Source organism: Canis lupus, chromosome 18, assembly GCF_048164855.1.
Source record: "Canis lupus baileyi chromosome 18, mCanLup2.hap1, whole genome shotgun sequence".
NCBI classification, from domain to species: Eukaryota; Metazoa; Chordata; class Mammalia; order Carnivora; family Canidae; genus Canis; species Canis lupus.
The window spans coordinates 22,772,675-22,796,744 of record NC_132855.1 but is presented as its reverse complement, the minus strand read 5'-3'; the positions used below and the strand labels follow the sequence as shown (position 1 = coordinate 22,796,744).

The window sequence follows — 24,070 nt, the reverse complement described above, 5'->3', positions numbered from 1 at the left end:
AATTCACAAATATCTAGAGATTAAACAACATGTCATGGAACAATGGGTCAAAAAAATAATCAAAAGATTAATAAAAAGATACCTTGAGACAAACAAAAATAGACACCAAAACTAATGGAGATGCAGCAAAAGTTGTTCCAAGAGGGAAGTACATAGAAATAAATGCCTACAGCTTAAGAAACAAGAAAGATCTCAAATAAACAACTTAACATTACACCTCAAGGAATTAGAAGAAGAACAAAGCCCAAAATTATTAGAAGAAAGGAAATAACAAAGACCAGAGCAGAAATAAATGAAACAGAATAACAAGACAATAGAAAAGATTGATGAAACTAAGGGCTAGTTCTTTGGAAGGATAGACAAAATTGACAAACTTTTAGCTAGACTCACCAAGAAGAGAGGATTTAAAGTAATTAAATAAGAAATGAAAGAGGACACATATTACTACTAAAACCACAGAAATAAAAACGATCATAAGAGACCACAATGAACAATTTATACACCAACAAATTGAAAAATCTAAAGGAAAGGATAAATTCCTAGAAACATACAACCTACCAAGTCTAAATCAAGAAGAAATAAAAAATCTGAACAGACCAATTACTAGTAAGGAGATTGAATTAATAATCAAAATCTCCAAACAAACAAAAGTCTAAGACCACACAACTCACTGACAAATTCTACCAAACATTTAAAGATTAATAGCAATCCTTTTCAAACTCTTGCAAAAAGTAGAAAAGGAGAAAATACTTCCAAACTCATTTTATAATGCCAGCATTATTCTTATATTGAAACTATACAAGACCACCACAGAAAAGAAAATTATAGGCCAGTAGGGTAACAGATGTTAACAAGACTTGTGGTGATTTCAAATACCAAATCATTATGTGGTACACTTCAAACTAATGCAATGCTGCTTGTCAATCATATTTCAATTTTTAAAAAGAAAGAAAATTACAGGCCAATATCCATGATGGACATAGATGCATAAATCCTTTACAAAATATTAGCAAACTGAAGAAAATAGCACATTAAAAGGATCACCATAATGATCAAGTGGGATTTACTCCAGGGATGCAAGGATGATATCCATGAATCAGTGTGATACACCACCTTAACAAAATGGAAGATAACAATCATATGATCATCTCAAGAAATGCACTGTTTACAAAATTCAACATCCCTTTAATGATAAAACCCCTCAACAAGTAGGTATAGAGGGAATATATCCCAATATAATAAGGCCATATATAATAAGCTCACAGCTAACATCACACTCAACAGTGAAAATCTAAAAGCTTTATCTCTAAGATTATGAACAAGACAAGGATGCTAACCCTCTGCACTTTATTCAACACTGTATTAGAAATCCTAGCCAGAGTGATTAGGCAAGAAAAAGAAATAAAATGCATCCAAACAGGAAAGGAAGAAGTAAAACTACCACTATTTGCATATGATACTATATATATAGAAAATCCTAAAAACTCCACCAAAAAACTGTTAGAACCAATAAACAAATTCAGTAAAGTTCCAGGAAACAAAATCAATATGTAAAAATCTGTTCCATGATATGAACATTCAAAAAGAGAAATTGAGAAAATAATTCCTTTTATAATTGTATCAAAAAGAATAAAATATCTAAGAATAAATTTAACCAAAGAGGTGAATATTCTGCACACTGAAAAGTATAAAACACTGATAAAAATAAATTGAAAAATAATAATAAAATACTCTGTGCTCACGGATTATAATAGCACTAAAATTTCCCTACTATCCAAAACAATCTACAGATTCAATGTAATTTCCATCAAAATTCCAATGCATTTTTCAGAGAAAGAAAAAAAAAACTCTAAATAAATTCTTAAATTTGAATGGATCCACAAAAATCCCTGAGTAGCCAAAGCAATCTTGAGAAAGAAGAATAAAGCTGGAGGCATCACACTGTCTTATTTCAAACTATATTACAAAACTACACTAATCCAAACAGTATGATTTGGGCATACAAACAGACATATAGATTAATGGAACAGAACAGAGAGCCCAGAAATAAACCCATGCACATATGGTCATTTAATTATAATAAGTATATAAAATGGGGAAAGGATGGTCTCTTCAATAAATGGCATTGAGAAAACTGAACAGCCACACACAAAAGAATGGGGCCATTTTCTAACACCATATGCAAAAATTAACTCAAAGTGGATTAAAGATTTCAATGTTACACCTGAAATCATAAAACTCTTAGAAGAAAACATAGGTAGTAAGTTCTTAGACATCAGCCTTGGCAATGATTTTTTTAATCTGAAAGCAACAAAAGCAAAAATAAACAAGTGGACTACTTATGAACTAAAACAACAAAAGCAAAAGCAACAAAAGCAAAAATAAACAAGTGGACTACTTATGAACTAAAACACTTTTGCATAGCAAAGAAAACCATCAACAAAGTGAAAAGGCAACCTACTCAATGGGAAAAAAAATTGCAAATCATATACCTGGTACAGTTAATATATAAAATATATAAAGAACTCATATAATTCAACAGAAAAAAGAAATCCAATTTTTAAAATGGGCATATCTGAGTAGACAATTTTTCCAAAAAAGACATACAGATAGCCAGTGGCCACATGAAAATATGCTCAACATCACTAATGATCAAGGAAATTCAAATCAAAACCACAATGAGATATCACCTTCTACCTGTTAGAATAGCTAATATCAAAAAGATAAGAAATAACAAAAATTGGAGGGGATGTGGAAAAATGGGAACCCTTGGTCCCATTGATGGAATTGTAAATTGCTGCAAACACTATGGAAAACAGTATGAACAGTATGAAGGTTCCTCAAAAATTTAAAATAGAACTACCATATGAGGGTGCCTGGGTGGCTCAGTGGTTGAGCATTGCCTTCAGCTCAGGTTGTGATCCCAGGGTCCTGGGATCGGGTCCCGCATGAGGCTCCCTGCAGGCTCCTGCTTCTCCCTCTGCCTATGTCTCTGCCTCTGTTTCTGTGTCTCTCATGAATAAATAAATAAAATCTTAAAAAACCTACCATATGATCCAGAAACTTCACTTCTGGGTATTGATGCAAAGTATTAAATATTCACTTGAGAAGATCTGCACTCCCATGTTCACTGCAGCATTATTCACAATAGCCAAAATATACAAAGTGTCGTGGATGGATGTATGGATAAAGATATATGGCGGATATGTGTTATATTGTTATTTATTGTAAGAAATGCATGTTTTGTCTTCAACTCAGTTATTGGCACAGAGCTCCTAAAACCCTTGGAATCTCCTGTGATAAGAGTAATAAAGATGTCTTTCATTATGTTAATGAGTTGACTTTTGGGAAGCCCTTTGGTAACCTAAAGATAGGGGCTGGTTATCTGGGGAGCCAACCATGTCATTAGAAGGTTTTAATTTTCAGTACCTCCACCGTAACCTCTAGGGAGGGGAGAGAGATTGAATCAATCACCAGTGGTCAATGATGATTAATCAATCATGCCTATGTGATAAAGCCTCCATTAAAAACCCAAAAAGACAGGTTTCAGAGAGCTTCCAGAAGTGAATACATGAAGATTTGGAAAAAGTGGTGACCTGGAGAGAACAGGAAGGCTCCACACCCTTTTCCCATATCCTTCCCTATGCATCTCCTCCACCTGGATGTTCCTGAGTTATATCCTTTTATAATAAAACAGTGATCTACTATGTAAAACATTTCTCTGAGTTCTGTGAGCTGCTCTAGCAAATTAATTGAACTCAAGGAGGGGGAATCTGACTTCTAGCCCATTGGTCAGAAGTACAGCTAACAACCTGGACTCATGAAGGGCATCTGAAGTCCAAGGAGGGGGTCGTGGGAACCTCCAGTCTGTAGACGGGTGACCAAAACCACAAGTAACAGCCTGGGCTTGCTGCTGCCATCTGATCCAGAGTAAAGGTTGAGGACAGTCTTTTTTGGACGTTTAGTTTACCTTACCCTGCGAATCTAATACTATCTTTAGGTAGATAGTATCAGCATTCACTTGAATTCTCCGACACTGCTGAAACTGGGTCAGGATCCGAATTTAATACATACACAGTGGAATATTATTTAGCCATATAAAAGAAAAAATCCTGCGACGCTTGGGTAGCTCAGTCAGTTAAGTGTCTGTCTTCTGCTCAGGTCATGATCTCAGGGTCCTGGGATTGAGCCCCTCATCGGGCTCCCTGCTCAGCAGGGAGTCCTCTCTCTCCCTCTGTGCTCATTCTCCCTCTCCCAAATAAATTTTTTAAAAAGCGGGGGAGAAATCTTGCCATAACATGGATGGAGCTTGAGGGGATTATGCTAAATGAAGTTAAGTCAGACAGAGAAAGACAAAAAGAGCACAATCTCACTTATATATATGGAATCAAAACAAACAAACGAGCTCCTGGTTACAGAGATTAGATTAGTGGTTGCCAGAGGCGGGGGGTGGGGGGTATGTGACATGAGTAAAGAAGATAAAGAAGATCAAAACCTCCAGTTATGAAATAAGTCCTAGAGATGTAATGTACAGTATGGTGAGTGTAGTTAATAATACTGTATTTCATGTTTGAAAGTTGCTGAGAGAATAAATTTTAAAAGTTCTCATCACAAGAAAAAATGTATTTGCAATTAGGTAGGGTGAGAGATGTTAACTACATTTACTGTGGTGAACATTTTGCAATAGGGACAGATAATAAATTGTTATGCTGTACACCTGAAACTAATACAATGTTATATGTCGTCATACCTCAGTTAAAAAAAAAAAAAGTGGCACTTTCCTTGTCTCCCCACTCAGGCTAAGAACAACCAAGAAATCCCAGACTAAAGGAGGAGCTCTCATAAAGTTTCAGCACAACTGTCATTCAGTAATGTTTGCTTTTGGGCAAAGTTCCCATCTCTCACCCTTTTTACAAAGGTCCAACCGAATGACCTTTAAATGTGATACATGTCAAAATCCAAAATGCCAAACAGAATTCTTATTACCTCTCCGTGGAATCTCTGATGAGCTGCTGCAAGTCCACCTCCTGCTTCCTCAGGGTCCCAAAAGAAGACTGACTTTCCACAAGTCCTTTGCCTCCAATGTTCAGCTTGACCTTCCCCAGCGCTGTCTCAACGGTCCCACTGACGTGGTTTTGAAACTTGCTCTCATATTTCACGAAGTCCGACTCCACGACCACTGGAGTGAATGAGACACACAATGATAATATGGCCACCTATCGGCCTTAGGCCGCCTCCCTTTCCAATCCTGTGGAATTCCATGGAAAGCTGGCAGCTACACTATGTGCATATTCAAGAGAAAATGGAGCTAGCACCCCTACGTACTACTGAGAACATGGTGTGACCGGTGGCCAGGGGCTCTACTGGGTGCTCGTTTGTCTTTCAATTCCAATATATACATATGTAGACAGGGGTACCAAGAGTATCTGGAGTTTAACAGATAACTTGAAAGCAAGCATCCGGGGCACCTGGCGGGCTCAGCCAGAAGCGCATGCAGCTCTTGATTTTGGGGTTGTTTTAGCCCGACACTGGGTTTAGAGATTACTCAAAAGTAAATAAGTTAAACTTTAAGCATCCATTTAACCATTATCCAGATGAAATAGAATATGTTACTTTTTAATTTTTTCCAATAGAGTATTTTAAATGTGTGCTTTTCCAGCGTGAAGACTGTAAAGGGGCTTCATGAGGATGACACCTAAGCAGGGTGAAAAGAGAAGTCTCTGCTCATAACCCATGTTTGAGTGGTCTGCATTACTCTGTATCTGGCAGGTCAGCCACATGGACCTTGGGCATCTTCCTTTCCCACCCACCAGTCTTGGAAGACATTCCCCTGGCCTTCGTTATCTTCATTATCGTCCCTATGAAAAAATTTCCCTTCCTGAACTTACCTGTTTTATTTTTATTATTATTATCATCATCATCATCATCATCATCATCATCATCAGAGAGAGAGAGAGAGAATATAGGCAGGAGGAGAGAATCTTAAGCAGGCTCCACCCCCAGCATAGATACGGGGCTCGACATGGGGCTGAATCTCAGGACCCTGAGATCATGACCTGAACTGAAATTGAGAGTTTGATACTTACCCAACTGAGGCCACCCAGGCGCCCCAGCTTACCTGTTTCTATTGACCTCTACCCAGCCTTTTTTTTTTAATTTATTTATTTATTCATGAGAGAGAGAGAGGCAGAGACACAGGCAGAGGGAGCAGCAGGTTCCATGCAGGAGCCCAACATGGGACTTGATCCCAGGACCCCAGGACCACGCCCTGGGCTGAAGGCAGGCGCCAAACCGCTGAGCCACCCAGGAATCCCTACCCAGCCATTTAATTCCTTATCTCTACTTCTGATAAAGTCAGTGGGCATGCCTCTCCTCTTCCTCTCTCTCTCTCTCTCACACCATCCTGGGACACATAAGCTCCAGACTCTCTACCCTTACTTTATGGCTTCCCAGACTTAGGAAGATGCCACCATCTACCAGATGTCCCAGCTTCAATCTAGTCCTCCGGAAATTACTACGTTCCTCATCTGGTCACATCCAAATGACTATCACATTGCCTTCAAGATCTGCCTTTCTTATCTGGACTCTGAAGATAAACATCTGATGAGCTCATCTCTGAATTGCCAGCATTCTCTTATCTCTTATTTCTACTGTTCTCATTTTGAATACAACCAAATACCACCATAAAAATCGTTTCAGGGGATCCCTGGGTGGCGCAGCGGTTTGGCGCCTGCCTTTGGCCCAGGGCACGATCCTGGAGACCTGGGATCGAATTCCACGTCGGGCTCCCGGTGCATGGAGCCTGCTTCTCCCTCTGCCTGTGTCTCTGCCTCTCTCTCTCTCTGTGTGTGACTATCATAAATAAATTTAAAAAAAATCGTTTCAGTCATTGTCATTTGGTATAGCTACATTTAGAGCGTCTTAGGAACCTCACACTTGGCTTTTTTCATTTCCCAGATCCAAGGCTCTCTTGGGCTCCTGGTTGTACTTCCTAAGAAATTCAAATCTGCCTAAAGTCTGAAAGGATTCTTTCCATCCATTCACTGTCTCCAACACCTGTATTTTTTCACTTCTATCAGGAAAACCATTCCTGAGCAAGGGCTAATGAGAATTAATTATCAATCATTATCTTTGCAATTTGTAAAATAGAGAATCATCTCTGTCACCACTGCCAAAAATAAGACAACTGTGAAAATGTCCTCAATTCGAAGCCCTTTCCTTTTTATAATCTTGTGGAATACAGACACTTTGGGAAATTCTCTGGGGAGTAGCATAGAGCAGTTGTTAAGAGCTCAAGATTTTAATCACTATTCTAATATTCCTAGCTAGATGAACAGGCCAACATTCATCTGCCTGAACCTCAGTTTTCTCAGATGTAATTTGGAGATAATACCTTCCTGATGGATTCTGTTACAAGTTGATGTATGTAAATCACATAATACAGAGCCTGGCACATAGCAAGTGCTCAATCTATCCACTGGGTTTAGGCCAAAACAATATTATTTCCTGATAAAAGGAATAGTCCTAGGTTGTACAAAATGCTACACAGATAGAAATCCTATTTCTTTATCTCTATCTATTTATGGACCAGCTTGAGAGCTTGCCCTGCTCTCCGCAGAAAGCTTCATTACATGAGTAATAAAACCTCCTGATGGACATGTGGCATCATCAACCTCATACAAACCAGATTTTGGGTGGTAGATCCATCCTACCGATGTTGAGTGGCCATAACACTTAAAATGGGCATGTCTTAATTTTATACCAAAAACTGCAATATTATTTTTTAAATATTAAGCTATAACTTCTCGTGTTTGGCCTCCAGAATTTTGTTCATTTAAAGAAACGCTATGTCTTGGGGTGCCTGGATGGCTCAGTCAGTTAAGCATCTGACATTTGATTTTAGCTCAGGTCATGATTTCGGGATTGTGAGACCAAGCCTCACCTCAGGCACCATGCTCAGCAGGAAGTCTGCCTGAGATTCTCTCTCTTCCTCTCTCTCTGCCTCTTCCCCCACCCTAAAATAAATAAATAAAATCTTTACCAAAAAAAAAAAAAAGAGAGAGAAAGAGAGAGAGAGAGAGAACAGAAAAAAGAAAGGATATATCTTTAAGAGAGTATGCACAGAAATAGAACTCATTTTAAGGACTCACCTTATAACCAATGACTCAAAACAACATGTATCTAGAAGATAAATCATCTTCTTTTCTGGGACTAACTATAGAATATACCCAAAGAAACCTACCTGGACTCAGAAATTGGTTTTCTGTGAGTACATCTCCAAGGGTGACAGACAAAAACTGGTACTTGGGTCTCTGCCAGCACCAGAATCTCTTCTTTTTGGTCACCAGACTTAGAAGCTGTAACTTATCAGAGTCATTCAAGTTTGGTACTGCAATCAGATTACCTCCAGCATCAACTTCTTTAAGAAAATTCCTTGTTGCTTTGGCAAACATTATGAGAGCCCAGATTACCTGAATACAAAAAGAAAAAAACAACAACAACAAAAAATTGTTACCCCAAATTAAATAAGAAGTTATTAATTTGATAATTAATAACTTTTGATAATTAATAAGAAGTTATTCATTTATTTTTTTCTAAAATTGCCTTATTTTTCCTTAGTGTCAATCAGTATGCCTGAAAGAATGCCTTCTCCTTTGAAAACACTCTAGTATGGGTTCAGCTGGTGATAAAGAAATCAAATTGAAATACTGAAAGAGAATATGTAGATCTAGATAGGCTAAGTTATGCTTCAGACACAAATAAGGCTCCAAATATTAGTGGCTTATAATAAGAAATGTTTATTTATTGGTCACACTCTATATCTGGTAGAGGAGGACAGGAGAGCTTTTCTCATTACAGTCATCCAAAGATCCAGATTGAAGGGCAGCCACCATCCAACGTGAAAGAGTTCTGGAAAGTCTTATACTAGCAATTAAAATGCTCTGGTCCTAAACTAACACACATCATGTCCACTCACAATTTGTTAGAGTAGTTATATTGTCTCAGCCAGCCAGAATGGTAAGGAAATACAATTATATCATGTATCTAATAGGTAGACACCTAAGAATATTTGTTGACCAACATACTGACTGCCCTAATTTGTAACATACAAAGTTATAACCACTTCTTTGAAGAGTCAATATGCTTTTTCTCCATACTGTGTGATCTCCCCTATTCACAAATGGGAAGAAAATATTACTTTTTAATCCTTAAATAAAGACCTAGTCACTCTTCAGCTGGAGGGAAAAAGAAGAAACACATTGGAAGATATAAAATACTGCGTTCAGTGGAAAAAGTAGACTATTCCTCAAATGGTGTTAGAAGAACTGGCTAATCATCTGGAAAAAATAAAGCCGGATTCCTATCTCATGCTGTACAGAGCAGAAAATTCTCAATGGATTAGAAGGTTTTTTAAGGAAAAAACGAAACCATATATGTACTAGAAAAAAATAGAGAAATAGAGACAAATATTGTTCAATTGTAGGATAGAAAGGCCTCTGGGAAGAGAAATAACTAAGAAAATACTTGTAATATTTATAACAAAAAACTAGAATACTTAATATACTAAAAAAAATTTCACAAGTTTTTCTAAAACACTGTAGTAAAAATTATGGGCAAAGGTTATTAATAATTCACAATATATAAACTGCACCTAGCCCATACACACACACACACACACACACACACACACACGAAGATACACATATGCACAAACACACAAGAACACACATATATAGTTATTATTATTCAAAAAAACACAAGCGAAATAAGTTTTGTAAAAAGTATCCATAGTCAAAGGTTAAAATATCTAATGGACAAGAAATGTGTTTTATTTTTATTTGTACCCTGGTGCCTGGCAGTCACATAGATGTAAAATCACAGTTTAAAAACTGGAAGTAGTCTTAGATATTAACTAGTTCAACCCACTTGCTTTATTTTTTGTTTATTTTTTTAATTTTTTAAATTGTATTTATCTATTTAAACTCAATTAATTAATATACAGTGTTATTTATTTCAGAGGTAAGAGTTTAGTGATTCATCAGTTGCATATAACACTCAGTGCTCATTTCATCAAGTGACCTCCATTACATCAAATGCCCATCATCCAGTTACCCCATCCCTCTACCCACCTTCCCTCCAGCAACCTTCAGTTTGTTTCTTATAGTTAAGAGTCTTTTATGGTTTGTCTCCCTCTCTGATGTTGTCTTATTTTTTTTCCTCCCTTCCCCTATGATCCTCTGTTTTGTTTCTTAAATTCTACATGAGTGAAAGCATGGTAACTGTCTTTCTCAAATTGACTTACTTCGCTTGGCATAATACCCTCTAGTTCTATCTGTGTCCTTACAAATGGTAAGATTAATCTCTTTGATGGCTGAGTAATATTCCATTGTGTTATATAAAAATTCTCAATTGAAATACTGAAAGAGAATATGTATATAATAATACATTATACATATATATAATAATATAATATAATAATAATATATAATAATCCAATTCTTCTTTATCCAGTCATCTGTTGATGGACATCTGAGCTCTTTCCATAGTTGGTTATGTGGAGTGCATTGGAGTGCAGGTACCCCTTTGGATCACTGTTTGTATCCTTTGGGTAAATACCTAGTAGTGCAACTGCTAGGTCATAGAGTAGCTCTATTTTTAACTTTTTGAGGAACTTCCATACTGATTTCCAGAGTGGCTGTGCCAGCTTGTATTCCCCCAGCAGTATAAGAGGGTTCCCTTTTCTCCACATCCTCTCCAACATCTGTCATTTCCTGACTTGTTAACTTAAGCCATTCTGGCTGGTGTGAGGTGGTATCTCATTGTGGTTTTGATTTGTATTTTCCTGATGCTGAGTGATGTTGAGCATTTTAAGAACAAATGTTGTTGGGTCACCTGGCTGGCCCAGGCAATTAAGGGTCTGCCTTTGGCTTGGATCATGATCCCAGAGTCCCAGGATCAAGCCTCACATGGGGCTACCTGCTCAGTGGAGGGTCTGCTTCTCCCTCTGCACATCACCCCACTCATGCTCTCTCTCAAATAAATAAATAAAATCTTTTTAAAAAAAGAGCAAATATTGTTAAAATGTCTATGCTACCCAGAGCAATCTACACATTCAATGCAATCCCTATCAAAATATCATCAACATTTTTCACAGAGCTGGAACAAATAATCCTAAAGTTAGTATGGAACCAGAAAAGACCCCGAATAGCCAGAGGAATGTTGAAAAAAAAAAAAAAAGAAAGAAAGAAAGAAAGAAAACCAAAGCTGGGGCATCACAATGCCTGACTTCAAGCTCTATAACAAAGCTGTAATCATCAAGATAGTATAGTACTGGCACAAAAACAGACACACAGATCAATGGAACAGAATAGAGAACCCAGAAATAGATCCTCAGCTCTATGGTTAACTCAATCTTCAACAAAGCAGGAAAGAATATCCAATGGTAAAAAGACAGTCTCTTCAACAAATGGTGTCGGGAAAATTGGACAGCCACATGAGGAAGAATGGAACTGGACAATTCTCTTACACCACACAGAAAAATAAATTCAAAATGGATGAAAGACCTAAATGTGAGACAGGAATCCATCAAAATCCTAGAGGAGAACACAGGCCGCAACCTCTTTGACCTTGTCCACAACAACTTCTAGCTAGACATGTCTCCAAAGGCAAGGGAAACAAAAGCAAAAATGAACTACTGGGACTTTGTCAAGATAAAAAGTTTTTGCACAGCAAAGAAAATAGTCAACAAAACCGAAAGACAACCTACAGAATGGAAGAAGATATCTTATCAATCTTATCAGATGAAAGGCTAGTATCCAAAATCTATAAAGAATTTATCAAACTCAACACTGAAAAAACAAATAATCCAGTTAAAAAATGGGCAGAAGACATGAATAGATATTTCTCCAAAGAAGACATACAAAATACCAACAGATACAAGCCACTTGCTTTAACATGAACCTCCTCTGGGACACCAGAAAATGTTTGTCTTACCTATCACTAGTTCTTCTCTAAAGGCCTTTTCTTAGATTACTGTGTGGCTACGTCACCCTATTCTTATATAGTAACAATAAGAATAAACATTTAAGGAAGGGATTCTAAAACATAAAAAGTTCCTTTCTTACTTGAAAGAGAGCACTTGTGTGGGAGCAGGGGGAGGGGCAGAGGGGAAGGGAAAGGGAAAGAAAATCTGAAGCGGACTGTACTCTAAGGACAGAGCCCAACATAGGACTCAATCCCACGACCGGGAGATCATAAACTGAGCCCAAACCAAGAGTAAGACGCTTAATTGACTGAGCCACCCAGTAGCCCCTAAAAAGTTCCTTTCTGATAAACAGTGAACTGCAAATAAGGAAAACCACATATGCTCAAACTCTCATCTCTAATGCATTTCTCACTATAGTAAGTTTCTTGCATGTGATGGAGCACTCACTCATTTATCGAAACATTTACTGAATCATTAATTATCCTTAAGTACCTACTATACAGAGTGCATTTAAGCACTAGGATAATGATACAAAAAACAGTCTATATACAGATAGCCAACAGACACATGAAAAAACACTCAACATCACTAATCACTAGGAAAATGCAAATCAAAACTATAATGAGATGATTTCACACCAGTCAGAATGGCTAGAATTAAAAAGACAAGAAATAACAAATGTTGTTGAGGATGTAGAGAAAAAGGAAGTCCCATGCACTACTGGTGGGAGTGCATGTTTTCCTCTGTGGAAAACAGTATGGAATTTAAATCAAAAATTTAAAATAGAAATACCAATAAATAAATAAATAAATAAATAGTAAAAAAATAAACTAAATAAAATAAAATAATAAATTAAATAAATAAATAAAAATAAAATCGAAATACCTAACAATCCAGTAATCCCACTACTGGATATTTGCCCCCCCCCCAAAAAAAAAGAACACTAATCTGAAAAGATAAATGCACCCCTAGGTTTATTGTGGAATTATTTACAATAGCCAAGACATGGAAGCAACCCAGGTATCCACCAACAGTTGGAAAGATAAAGTGCTATATATATGCAATGGAATATCAGCCATAAAAAAAGAATGAAATCTTGCCATTGCAACAACATGGATGGACCTAGAGGGTATTATGCTAAGTGAAGTCAGACAAATATATGATTACACTTACGTATGGAATTGAATAAAAAACATAAAATAAGTGAACAAACAAAAGCAGAAACAGATTCATAAATACAGAGAACATACTGAGGGGGATGGGCCAGAGAGGAGGGGGATGGGTGAAGGGGAGTGGAAGGCACAGGCTTCCAGTTATGGAATAAGTTACAAGGATGAAAGGTACAGCACAGGGAATATAGTCAATGGTACTGTAAGAGCCTTGTATGGTGACAGATGGTAGCTACAGTTGTGGTGTAGAGAGTTGTCAAATCATTATGCTGTACAGCTGAAACTAACGTAACATTGTGTGTCAACTCAAAAACAGACACATATATCAATGGAACAGAATAGGAAACCCAGAAATGAATGCACAACTCTATGATCAACAAAGCAGTAAAAAATATCCACTGGAAAAAAGTCTCTTCAACAAATGGTGTTGGGAAAACTGGACAGCCACGTGCAAAAGAATGAAACTGGACCGTTTTTTTACATCATACACAAAGATAAATTCAAAATGGATGAAAGACCTAAGTGTGAGACAGGAATCCATCAAAGTCCTAGAGGAGAACACAGGCAGCAACCTCTCTGAGCTCAGCTGCAACAACTCCTTACTGGACATGTCTTCAAAGGCCAGGGAAACAAAAGCAATAATGAACCACTGGGATTTCATCAAAATAAAAGCTTCTGCCCAGCAAAGAAAACAATCAACAAAACTAAAAGGCAATCTATGGAATGGGAGAAGATATCTCCAAATGACATCTGATAAAGGGTTAGCATCCAAAATCCACAAAGAACTTATCAACATCCCAAAAAAACAATGCAGATAAGAAATGGGCAAAAGACATGAATATACACTTTTCCAAAGATAGCATCCAGATGGCTAACAGATACATGAGAAGAAAAGCTCAGTATCACTCAGCATCAAGGAAATACAAATCAAAACCACAATGAGATGCCACCTCACACCAGTCAGGATGGCTAAAATTAACACAGGAAACAACAGATTTTTTTTTAAAGGTTTATTTATTTATTTTTATTTATGATAGACACAGAGAGAGAGAGAAAGAGGCAGAGACACAGGAGGAGGGAGAAGCAGGCTCCATGCCGGGAGCCCGATGCGGGACTTGATCCTGGGACTCCAGGATCGTGCCCCTGGCCAAAGGCAGGCACCAAACCGCTGAGCCACCCAGGGATCCCTAAAACAACAGATGTTGATGAGGATGAGGAGAAAGGGGAATCTTCCTGCATTGTTGGTGGGAATGCAAACTGGAGAACAGTATGGAGGTTTCACAAAAAGTTAAAAATCGGGCAGCCCCGATGGCCCAGCAGTTTGGCGCTGCCTCCCGCCCGAGGTGTGATCCTGGAGACCCGGGATCGAGTCCCATGTTGGGCTCCTGGCATGGAGCCTGCTTCTCCCTCTGCCTGTGTCTCTGCCTCTCTCTCTTTCTGTGTGTGTCTCTCATGAATAAATAAAATCTTAAAAAAAAAAAAAAGTTAAAAATAGAACTACCCTACAATACAGCAATTGCACTACTAGGCATTTACCCAAAGGATACAAAAATACAGATTTGAAGGGGTACATACCCCTCCGATGTTTATAGCGGACAATTATACCTGTAAGCTGCATTTTGTGGGCTAAGTGGAACCAGGCAAAAGAGTACCGTGGGGGTGCTCTAGCAGATGAGCAGCAACTGTAAAAGCTCAGCATTGGCAGGAGGTAATGGAAGGGTAGGGAAGTTCATGCATGGTAAGATTTGTGCCCGTCAAGCTCGTGACGATCCATAAGACATCATTTTGTGGTAATATGCCCATTGTCACTTCCTTGGCAGACATGGAATTGCTTTTCAAGCTCTGAGACTTGTTCCTGCATTGGTGCTAGAGTGAGGGAGGGCAAAGGACAGGGATGAGTAAGCCTCAGTCCAGGTCATGCACGCACGCTGGGCCTCCGCTGCTGGGAGCCAGAGCAGCAGGAGCCATCAGAGGGAAGGGCTGTATCAGGATTGATGCAATCAGAGTTGTCACTTAGCAAGATGTTCTGGAAGCAAAATAGGAAACCAGCTGGAAGGGAACAAGATGAGAGATGGACAATAAATGGTTACACTGAACTACGTCACAGGCAGAAGGATAGAAAAAATGATTTGGTGGTGTCCCCAGAATTCTGTTTGGATGTGAGAGTGCTGTTGAAGGAGACTCCCTATGATGGCCTCCATGTATCTCGGGTGTGAGCTGCCTGATAAGAGATGCCAGTTACTGAGACAGGGAATTCGGGAGGAAGCAGATTGGTGGGGACAGTAAAACAGTACCTGCTGAAGGTGTACCTAGGATAGCATGCAAGATTTATTTTGCCAAGGGAGAGAAACTTTAACAAAATAAGGTCTCCCCAATGACCTATGGAAATCCAACTTGCTTGTCCAAGAGAAGAGCCATAGCAGGATCTGCTTCAGTGTGGCAATCGTATCAGAATCTCTCTTTCTATGGGACACCCCAAGAGGGATGTCACCAACTTCCCTTCAGATCAAACAAGTTTCTGAAGACACATTAGATTTGCCATTAAAATGCAACAAAAACCATCTATTGTGGGTGGCAAAGCTTTTCTAATGCCACTAATCCTCCCCAGAGGAATTACAGGATAAAGAAAGGGAACTCCTAAATTAATTTTTAATTTTTTTCCAACTACCATCAAACAGCCAATTTGCCTTCTTGAGGTTAGTTTGTTTTAGGAAGAGTTATTGCAGGTGGATCTCACTTTACAGGTTTTTATTAGAATCATGCTTATTCAATCAAGGAACTCAGTATACATTCTTGTGAAGTTAAAGTTAGAGGTTTCTTTTTTATTATTATATTTGAATACATAATATATTACATGGCTCAAATATCTACTTTGTAAAAAAATACACACTGAGAAATACCATTTGAACCCATGTCCCATCTACCCTTTTATGGCTCTCCCCCACAGGTATATTACCTCGGTGTTTCTTCATACAAATAAAAATCCAAAGGAGTCTGCACCCTGTTCTGCATGTCACTTTTTGTCATGTAACAATAAATCCTGGAGATCTTTCCATGTTAGTACCTTCATCTTCGCAGCTGCATAATACTCTACTACACCACTGTTTGTCCTATACTCCTGATCATTTAGGTTATTTTATTTCTGCATTAAAAATGCCACACTAAATACTCTTGAACATTTGTCTTCTTCACATATGGACAAGAGAACCTGAAAGAAGATTCCTACAAGAGAGATTGCTAGACCAATGGGTAAATATATCTATAATTTTAGGGGTTGCATCATGTTGCAGGCACACCAATAAGGTATGAAAAAAGTCTCAGAAACAAAGTGTTATCAAACTTTTGTATTTTTGTCAGTCTCATAGGTGAGAAATGGTACTCCGGTCTTAGGGTGTGTTATTTTAATATAAATTAAGTCAAGCATCTTTTGTTTAAAGAATTTTTGTATTTCTTTTTCTTAACTGTGTCCTTGGTCCATTTTCTATTGATTTTTTTCTTTATTCCTAGGAGCTTTTGATAGAGAGATCAGCTAAAATATAGTCTAGAAATCTAATACAACAGTTTATCACGTGGCATTGGAAGACAATAAGCTGCCACACCATACTCAAACATCTAAAGTAACTGTCTAGCCAGGAAAGATTAAATAATTTGTCTAGGGCCAACTGAAGATCCCAAGTTGAGCACAAAAAATTCTCAATTAACCATATGTCAGATGTCAGAAGTCAGATTGAAATTTTCAGTGTGTTCCAATGTGGAAGTAGACAAAAATGGCTTCATGAGAGATGTAGCTCAAATTGCTTATGGCCTAAAAACCTATTTCATTTCATAACTATACCACAGATCTCCACTCTCACATGGGGCCATAAGAACTCTATTAGCTCAGTGGGGTTAAACAGGTGATGGGGATTAAGGACAGCACTTGTTGTGATGAGCACCAGGTGTTGAATGGAAGTGCTGAATCACTAAATAATACCTGAAACTGATATTTTAATGTGTGTTAATTCACCTGCATATGTAGTTTCCCAGCTCAAAGCAATTAGAACTCAAAAAGCCAAAGACAATGAGGTAAGGATATGTAAATTTGAATCAGGCTCCTGGACAACAGATCTCGAAGGAAGAAACTAAGAAAACAAGACAATGCCAAGTCAGAAAAGCACAGGGCCAACTGGGGCCACTGGCCCCTAGGAACAAAGAATCATAAAAATAGGTGTCAAGGTCATGATTGTGTGAGAATATACTATAATTAGCATCCATTCTTACTGGTTATAATTGATAGAATTATCAAATTCTTGAGTTGGAAAGGACCCAGTTCTTCCTCATACCCAATTCAGGATTCTTCTCTGGAGCAGCTCTACTTGATCACTGGGCCTCTGCTTGAATAGTTCTGGGCAAGAAACCTCAACATCAAAATACACTAGAGAGAAACAACTGTATGGTGAGTCCATGCGGTGTGCCAGGCACTGGGCTAAAATCTTGCTACGCATTTCCTCATTTAATCTGCTCAGCAACTCTGAGTAGGCATTTTACAGATGTGTTAACTGAAGTTTGAAGATGTTAAGTAACTTGCCCAAATCACGAGAAGGGAAGAAAAAAAAGCAGCCCTGACACAGGGAGCCAGTCTGATACTAGGAGTTGCTAGATAATGGCCCAGCCTCCTCCTGTTATACATGAACAGTGTCTCAGAACATCAACCTCAGGCCAGGCCACTCTGTGGTCATGATGAATTAAGACAGAAACAAGACCCCTCATAATCTCATCTGACCTCAGACAGATTCCAAACCACAAAAATGACCAAACACCCCCCCACAACCACCACCACCAGTCCTGGCTAATGAGTGACGGCTGCTTCTTGGCCAAGCACAGCTTTAACCTCACCAGTGGCTTCCTTGTGAAGATACTCAGTGGAATCCTCCCCCTTCCTAACAGCATCGAATCCAGAGCAAAGTCCTGTTTGCTTAAGTTCTCCCCAAAATCACCTAAGTGAAAGCCTAAATGTGAGGACTCCTGTCTAACACCCACTTACTGAGCCGCCCCTGGTGTGAGATCTCCCTCGCGGCAACAAGCCACAAACTCAACTTTTTCAACTTTAAGTGCATTCCTGGAGGTCTCTGGAGGGCACTGAATGTCACATAGAGAATTAAAGCTGAGCCAAGGTTCCAGTGGAGGTCCAGCCGCCTCCCAGGCCTGAGCGCTTGGCCACCCCGCTTGGCTGATTCCTCAAGTCAACTTTTTAAAAATTGGGCTACATGATTCATTTTATAAAATAAGTAAGTGTGCTCGAAAGGGTAGACCTCAGTTATGGAACACGTGCTTTCCTCACTGTGGAGGGAAATGAGACGTTGCTGGACTTGTCTCACAGTTAACAACTTCAGCACATTTTGAGTTCTTTTTAGTTTTCTCAATAACAAAATGAAATTTAGTCTATTAAAACAGAGGTGTCATCCTTTTCTATCTTCCCAGCTCACAGCCTAGTACTGAGCTCCTTTTGACAGTAAGAAGACAAGTTCAAGACGAGGTGCCCCACCACTTCTTTCTAAACTAAAAATCCGTGTGTGAAAATAAACACACACACACACACACACACACACACACACAGAAATGATGGTCATAAAACAGGCACAAACTTGAGAAAGGAGTGAGGGCGAGGCGACCAAGGCTTCTGGGAAGTGGGTTGGGTAACAAAAGAGAGGTGGCTTATGAAGAGGGGGGCACTTGATAGGATGAGCACTGGGTGATATGCTATATGTCGGCAAATTGAACTCCAATAAAAAAATAATTTTAAAAAAGAAGAAGAAAAAAAAAGGGAACTCTCTGGTCCCCTTGAAGCTGCAAAGAGAACAAATGTAGAACCTGGTGGTCAGGCGCGGGCCTATGGGGCAGCAGCTGGAAGCCGGGGCCTACTCCTGGATCTCTGACGGCCTGGCCTCCGCTTCCCGGGCTGCTTTCCTTTATAGGAAGAGCGCCTCGAGCCTCGGTGTCCACGACCGAGGACTGGGTCAAGAAGCTGTGGGCTATGCACACGGTGGAGTATTCCTCAGCCACTGGAAACCACCAACACCCACCATTTGCTTCGACGTGGATGGACCTGGAGGGTATGATGCTGAGTGAAGCAAGTCCATCGGAGGAGGACAAACATCATATGGTCTCGTTCATTTGGGGAATATAAAAAATAGTGAAAGGGAATAAAGGGGAAAGGAGAAGAAATAAGTGGGAAATATCAGAAAGGGAGACAGAACATGAGAGACTCCTAACTCTGGGAAATGAACTAGGGGTGGGGGAAGCGGAGGAGGGCGGGGGTGACGGGCACTGAGGGGGGCCCTTGGCGGATGGGCCCTGGGTGTTATACTATATGTTGGCAAAGAGAACTCCAATAAAAAAATTTTTTAATAAATTAAAAAAAAAAAAAAAAAGAGGAAGAGCGCATGGCTGATTTCGGCCGTGATCAATTCACTCCGCGCTTCTCGCGCTGCCTCCCTGACCCCTCCGGAGGCTGCGGCCCCCCGCGGCCCTCCCAGGCGCCCGGTTCTGTTCACTCCTTGCAACAAGCAGACGCTCGGCCCCGCGGCCCTCAAGCATCCTGTGCATCCTGTGCGGGGGCCGGGGGCTCGCGGGGGTCCGCACCCCGAGGCCCGCGCGGGCCCCGCGGGCAGCCGTGACGTCACCCGGCCCCGGCCCACGACCCGGGGGGGGGCTGCTCCGCGCGCTCCCGCCCGAACCCGAAGTCAGGCGCCGCGGGGAGCCGCTGCAGCCCGGAGACCCCCCGTCGCCTCGGCCCGGCCCCCGCCCGCCCGCCCGCCGCACGCCGCGCCCAGGGGCAAACCGGAGGCCGCGGAACGGAGGGGCGGTGGAGAGGGCGCACGGGGGGCGCGGGGCTCGCCACGGCCGGGAGGAGGGAGGGGGAGGGCGGAGGGCAGCCGCCGCAGACCCGGCTCCGTCGGGGGGACCGAGGGGAGGGGCCCGGCCCCGCGCACCCGAGCCGCAGCCGCGCTCACCTGCCGGCGCCGCCGGTCCCGCAGCCGCGCACTCGGAGCCCGCCTGCCCCGCGGTCGAGCCCCGCGGGAGGGGGCGGGAGGGAGCGGGAGGGGGCGGGAGGGGGCGGGGCCTGGGCCGGGCCGGGCAGGACTGGGGGCGCGGGGCCCGGCTCGGCCGAGGCGGGCGGGGACGGCGGGCGGGGACGGCGGGCGGTGTCCCGAGGCCCGCCCCGAGGCCGCCAGCCCGCCGGTTCCCTCTCTTCGGTGGCTCCGCCCACGCGGGGCGCCCACAGCCACAGCCACAGCCACAGCCACAGCCACAGCCACACCCCCGGCTCGGCCTCGGCCCCAGTCCCCGCCCGCCGCCCGGGATCCCAGGCCTGGGGCGCCCCGGGGGACACGCCCGGCTCAGGGAGACCCCCCGCCCCGCGCTCGTACGGGCGCCCGAGGCCTGCGCGGCCGGGTCTGGGGCTGCTCCAGCCTGGGGGCCCCGCATGCCCGCGCCTGGGCCGTCCGCATTTGTGCCGTCACCCTGCCGCACTTAGTCCTGGCATTATTACCATTATTATTATTTTAGATTTTATTTATTTATGCATGAGAGAGAGAGAGGCAGAGACACAGGCAGAGGGAGAAGCAGGCTCCATGCACGGAGCCCGACGTGGGACTCGATCCTGCGCCTCCAGGATCACGCCCCGGGCCGAAGGTGGCGCTAAACCGCTGAGCCACCCGGGCTGCCCTAGTCCTGGCATTATTATTATTTTTCCCTTTTTCTTTTTTTTAGATTTTATTTATTTATGCATGAGAGAGAGGCAGAGACACAGGCAGAGGGAGAAGCACGTAGGGAGGCCGGGAGCCGAACATGGGACTCGACCTTGGATCTCCAGGATCATGCCCTGGGCTCAAGGCAGGGGCTAAACCGTTGAGCCACCCGGGCTGCCCTAGTCCTGGCATGATTAATAATTCATGGCGATCCCTGGGAGGTTCAGCGGTTTGGCGCCTGCCTTCGGCCCAGGGCCTGATCCCCTGACCCGGGATCGGGATCGAGTCCCACATCGGGCTCCCTGCGTGGAGCCTGCTTCTCCCTCTGCCTGTGTCTCTGCCCCTCCCTCCCTCCCTCCCTCCCTCTCTCTCTCTCTCTCATATGAATAAATAAAATCTTTAAAAATAATAATAATTCATGCAACTATATTCTAAGCTCCCCAAGGGTAGAGCCCAACATCCCTCATTATGTGCTAAGTTAATGACTCAAACACCCCCTTCAGTCAGTGTTTAAGGATCATCTTTTCCGAGCAGTACTCTGCCAGGGTGAGAGCAATGAATGAGAAAAAAATAAAATTTCAGTCCTTGGAGAACTTGCCTCCGGGAGTGTTGAGTTTTGTTGCTGCCTTCCACAGGGCTGGGGAGGAGGCAGGCTTTCTCTTGGGCCCCCATTGGTCTAAGCAGATCCCTAGATTGCAGTTACCTCAACTCCTTGTATTTGTCTCAGTAAAGCCCTTCTGACTATTCACATTAAAAGTACAGCCAGGGGGCAGCCGGGGTGACCCAGGGGATTAGCGCCGCCTTCAGCCCAGGGTGTGATCCTGGAGACCCAGGATGGAGTCCCATGTTGGGATCCCTGCGTGGAGCTTGCTTCTCCCTCTGCCTATCTCTCTCTCTCTCTCTCTCTCTCTCTCTCTCTCTCTCTCTTTTTCATGAATAAAAAAGAAAAAAGGAAGTACAGCCAGGCCATCAATCTGCAGGAATACCTCCTAGTCCCTTGACTGCCTCATTTTTCTCCTTTGCACTGACCACAGTCTGATAGACTATACACAGAGTACTTCACGTGTTATCGTTCTCTTCCTTAGGATGTCCGTTCCACAAGGGTAGAGACCTTGGTCTGTTTTGTTTACTATATGCAGCACCTAGCCTAGTACCTGATACATGGTAGACAGTAAATAATTGTTAAATTAATTAATGCTTCCTCTTGTTTGTTCTCCCAGCTAGACTGTGGGGTCTTACTCATCTGTGCAGTGCCTGGCCCAAGGCAGGTGCGCTGTTAATGGTTGTTGCGTGAATGAGTGAATAGAAATGGCTGAGAGAGGTGGTCCTCTGTCTTGCCAACTAAGAGGTATTGGAAGACAAAAAGAATCACTGTGCTGGCTTTTGAAAGAGACTTTCATCCGTGCTATTGCTTGTCTGTGTCCATAAAATTGTATAGTGATGACTCTGGTTTGTTATCACACCCTTAACCTTAAGAACATCCTTATAAACAGAATGTTCACGAAGTCCCCACCAACAAGCCCCAGCCCCGTCTAGATAGGTTACCACTTGTAAATGAGAATGCATGACCTTTCTGTTGCAACGGTTACTTAAGGGCTTCAGATTCTTTCACTCCTTTTGTCCCATCCATTGCCTTTCAGTTAAATGCATGAGAAGCATAGTAATAATATTAGCTGCTAATATTTATATAGCACTCTCTAGTTACTACCATGAAGCATGGTTCCGAGTTCCTTATGTGCATTAATCGACTCATTTAATCCTCACAGGAACTGATTGGAGGCCCAAGTTACAAATGAGTACATTGAGGCACAAGCCAGGAAGCTTACCTAGCTGGGAAGAAATAGAGCCAGGATTTAAATCCAGATCATTTGACACCATCTAGGTTTCTTTTTTTAATTGGTATATAACTGGCATATAACATTTTTTAAGTTGCTTTTGTTTTTTTTAAAGATTAATTAATTTATTCATGAGAGATACAGAGAGAGGCAGAGACACAGGCAGAGGGAGAAGCAGGCTCTATGCAGAGAGCCTGACATGGGACTCGATCTCGGAACTCTGCAATCACGCCCTGAGCCGAAGGCAGACACTCAACAGCTGAGCCACCAGGCATCCCACATTTTTTTATTTAAGGTATACAACACATTGATTTGGTATACTTTTATATTGATAAAATTCATTAATGGGGTGTAGTATTTAAATGAACATATTAACGAACCAGCTCTGCATGGCTGCCATAACTTCATCTAGTTCTTTAGGAGGTGATCTTCGAGACACCTGGTCTCTTTTACAGGAATAGCCACTATGGAAGAGAAAGAACACACAGACACACACACACACATGCTTCAGATGAATTTGCATCAAATCCAGCCTACAACCTACCAACTGAGTGACCTTAGGCAAATTTTCAACTTCATATTTCAAAAATTACTTAAAGTGTTGTCACGAGATTGAAAGAGAAAGTGTATAAAAAGCACTCAGCACATAGTAGACCATCAATAAAAGTGAGTTTCCTTTTCTTTATTAATTACTTTCTAGTTAATGTTGCTTTTAAATTGAGTCTAAAATTTTTCACCTATGTATAATTTTGCCTTTTACCATATTGACTGCTTCCCAGAGGAACATAGCTACTAACATAAATTAACATAAAATTTGGCATACGTTGATATATATTTTTAAACCAATTTATCTCCCTGAATCCCAAAAGTATTTTAACTGGAGACTGCAATGCCAATGCATATTACCAATTACTGCTCTAAAATAAAAAGCTTTATGGAGGGTTAAATACAGCCCAGAATTAACAGCCTATTTCTTTCAGAGTCTCAACCATCTCTTTTCAAATGAAAGGTATAGATACAGACAGGAGAAAGCTAAAATTTACTTGGTGGCCAACAAATGACAAACCAAAATTATCAAAGTTTAAAGTCCCAATGCAAATATTATTAGGGACAAATAAAGAAATGAAGTACTTTGGGGGGCGCCTGGGTGGCTCAGTCAGCTAGGTGGCTGCCTTCAGCTTAGGTCCTGATCGCAGGAGTTCAGCTCAGCAGGGAACCTGTCTCTCCCTCTCCCTCTGCGCCTCCCCCTGCTTGTGCTCTGTCCTTCTCTCTCAAATAAATAAAATCTTTTTTAAAAATGAAGTAATTTGTTGTTCAAATTATAATTTACTACATGACAAACTACCTAAA

General features: G+C 41.5%; 1 protein-coding gene across 3 annotated transcripts in view; it reads right to left on the bottom strand.

Moving 5' to 3' along the window:
- The window catches only part of GSDME (gasdermin E), a 75,335-nt gene extending 52,215 nt beyond the window's left edge, over positions 1-23,120 (bottom strand). For 2 of the 3 annotated variants that reach the window (XM_072783746.1, XM_072783748.1), the window contains exons 1-3: positions 20,148-20,231; positions 8,243-8,471; positions 4,987-5,179 (exon numbers count right to left, since the gene is read on the bottom strand). In XM_072783746.1, coding sequence (XP_072639847.1) covers positions 4,987-5,179; positions 8,243-8,453 — 404 coding nt within the window. In that variant the 5' untranslated portion in view covers positions 8,454-8,471; positions 20,148-20,231. Of the gene's footprint in view, positions 1-4,986; positions 5,180-8,242; positions 8,472-20,147; positions 20,232-23,100 lie in introns of those variants that run through there. The other variant, XM_072783747.1, reaches the window with a different exon arrangement.
- Positions 23,121-24,070: the final 950 nt, after the last annotated feature.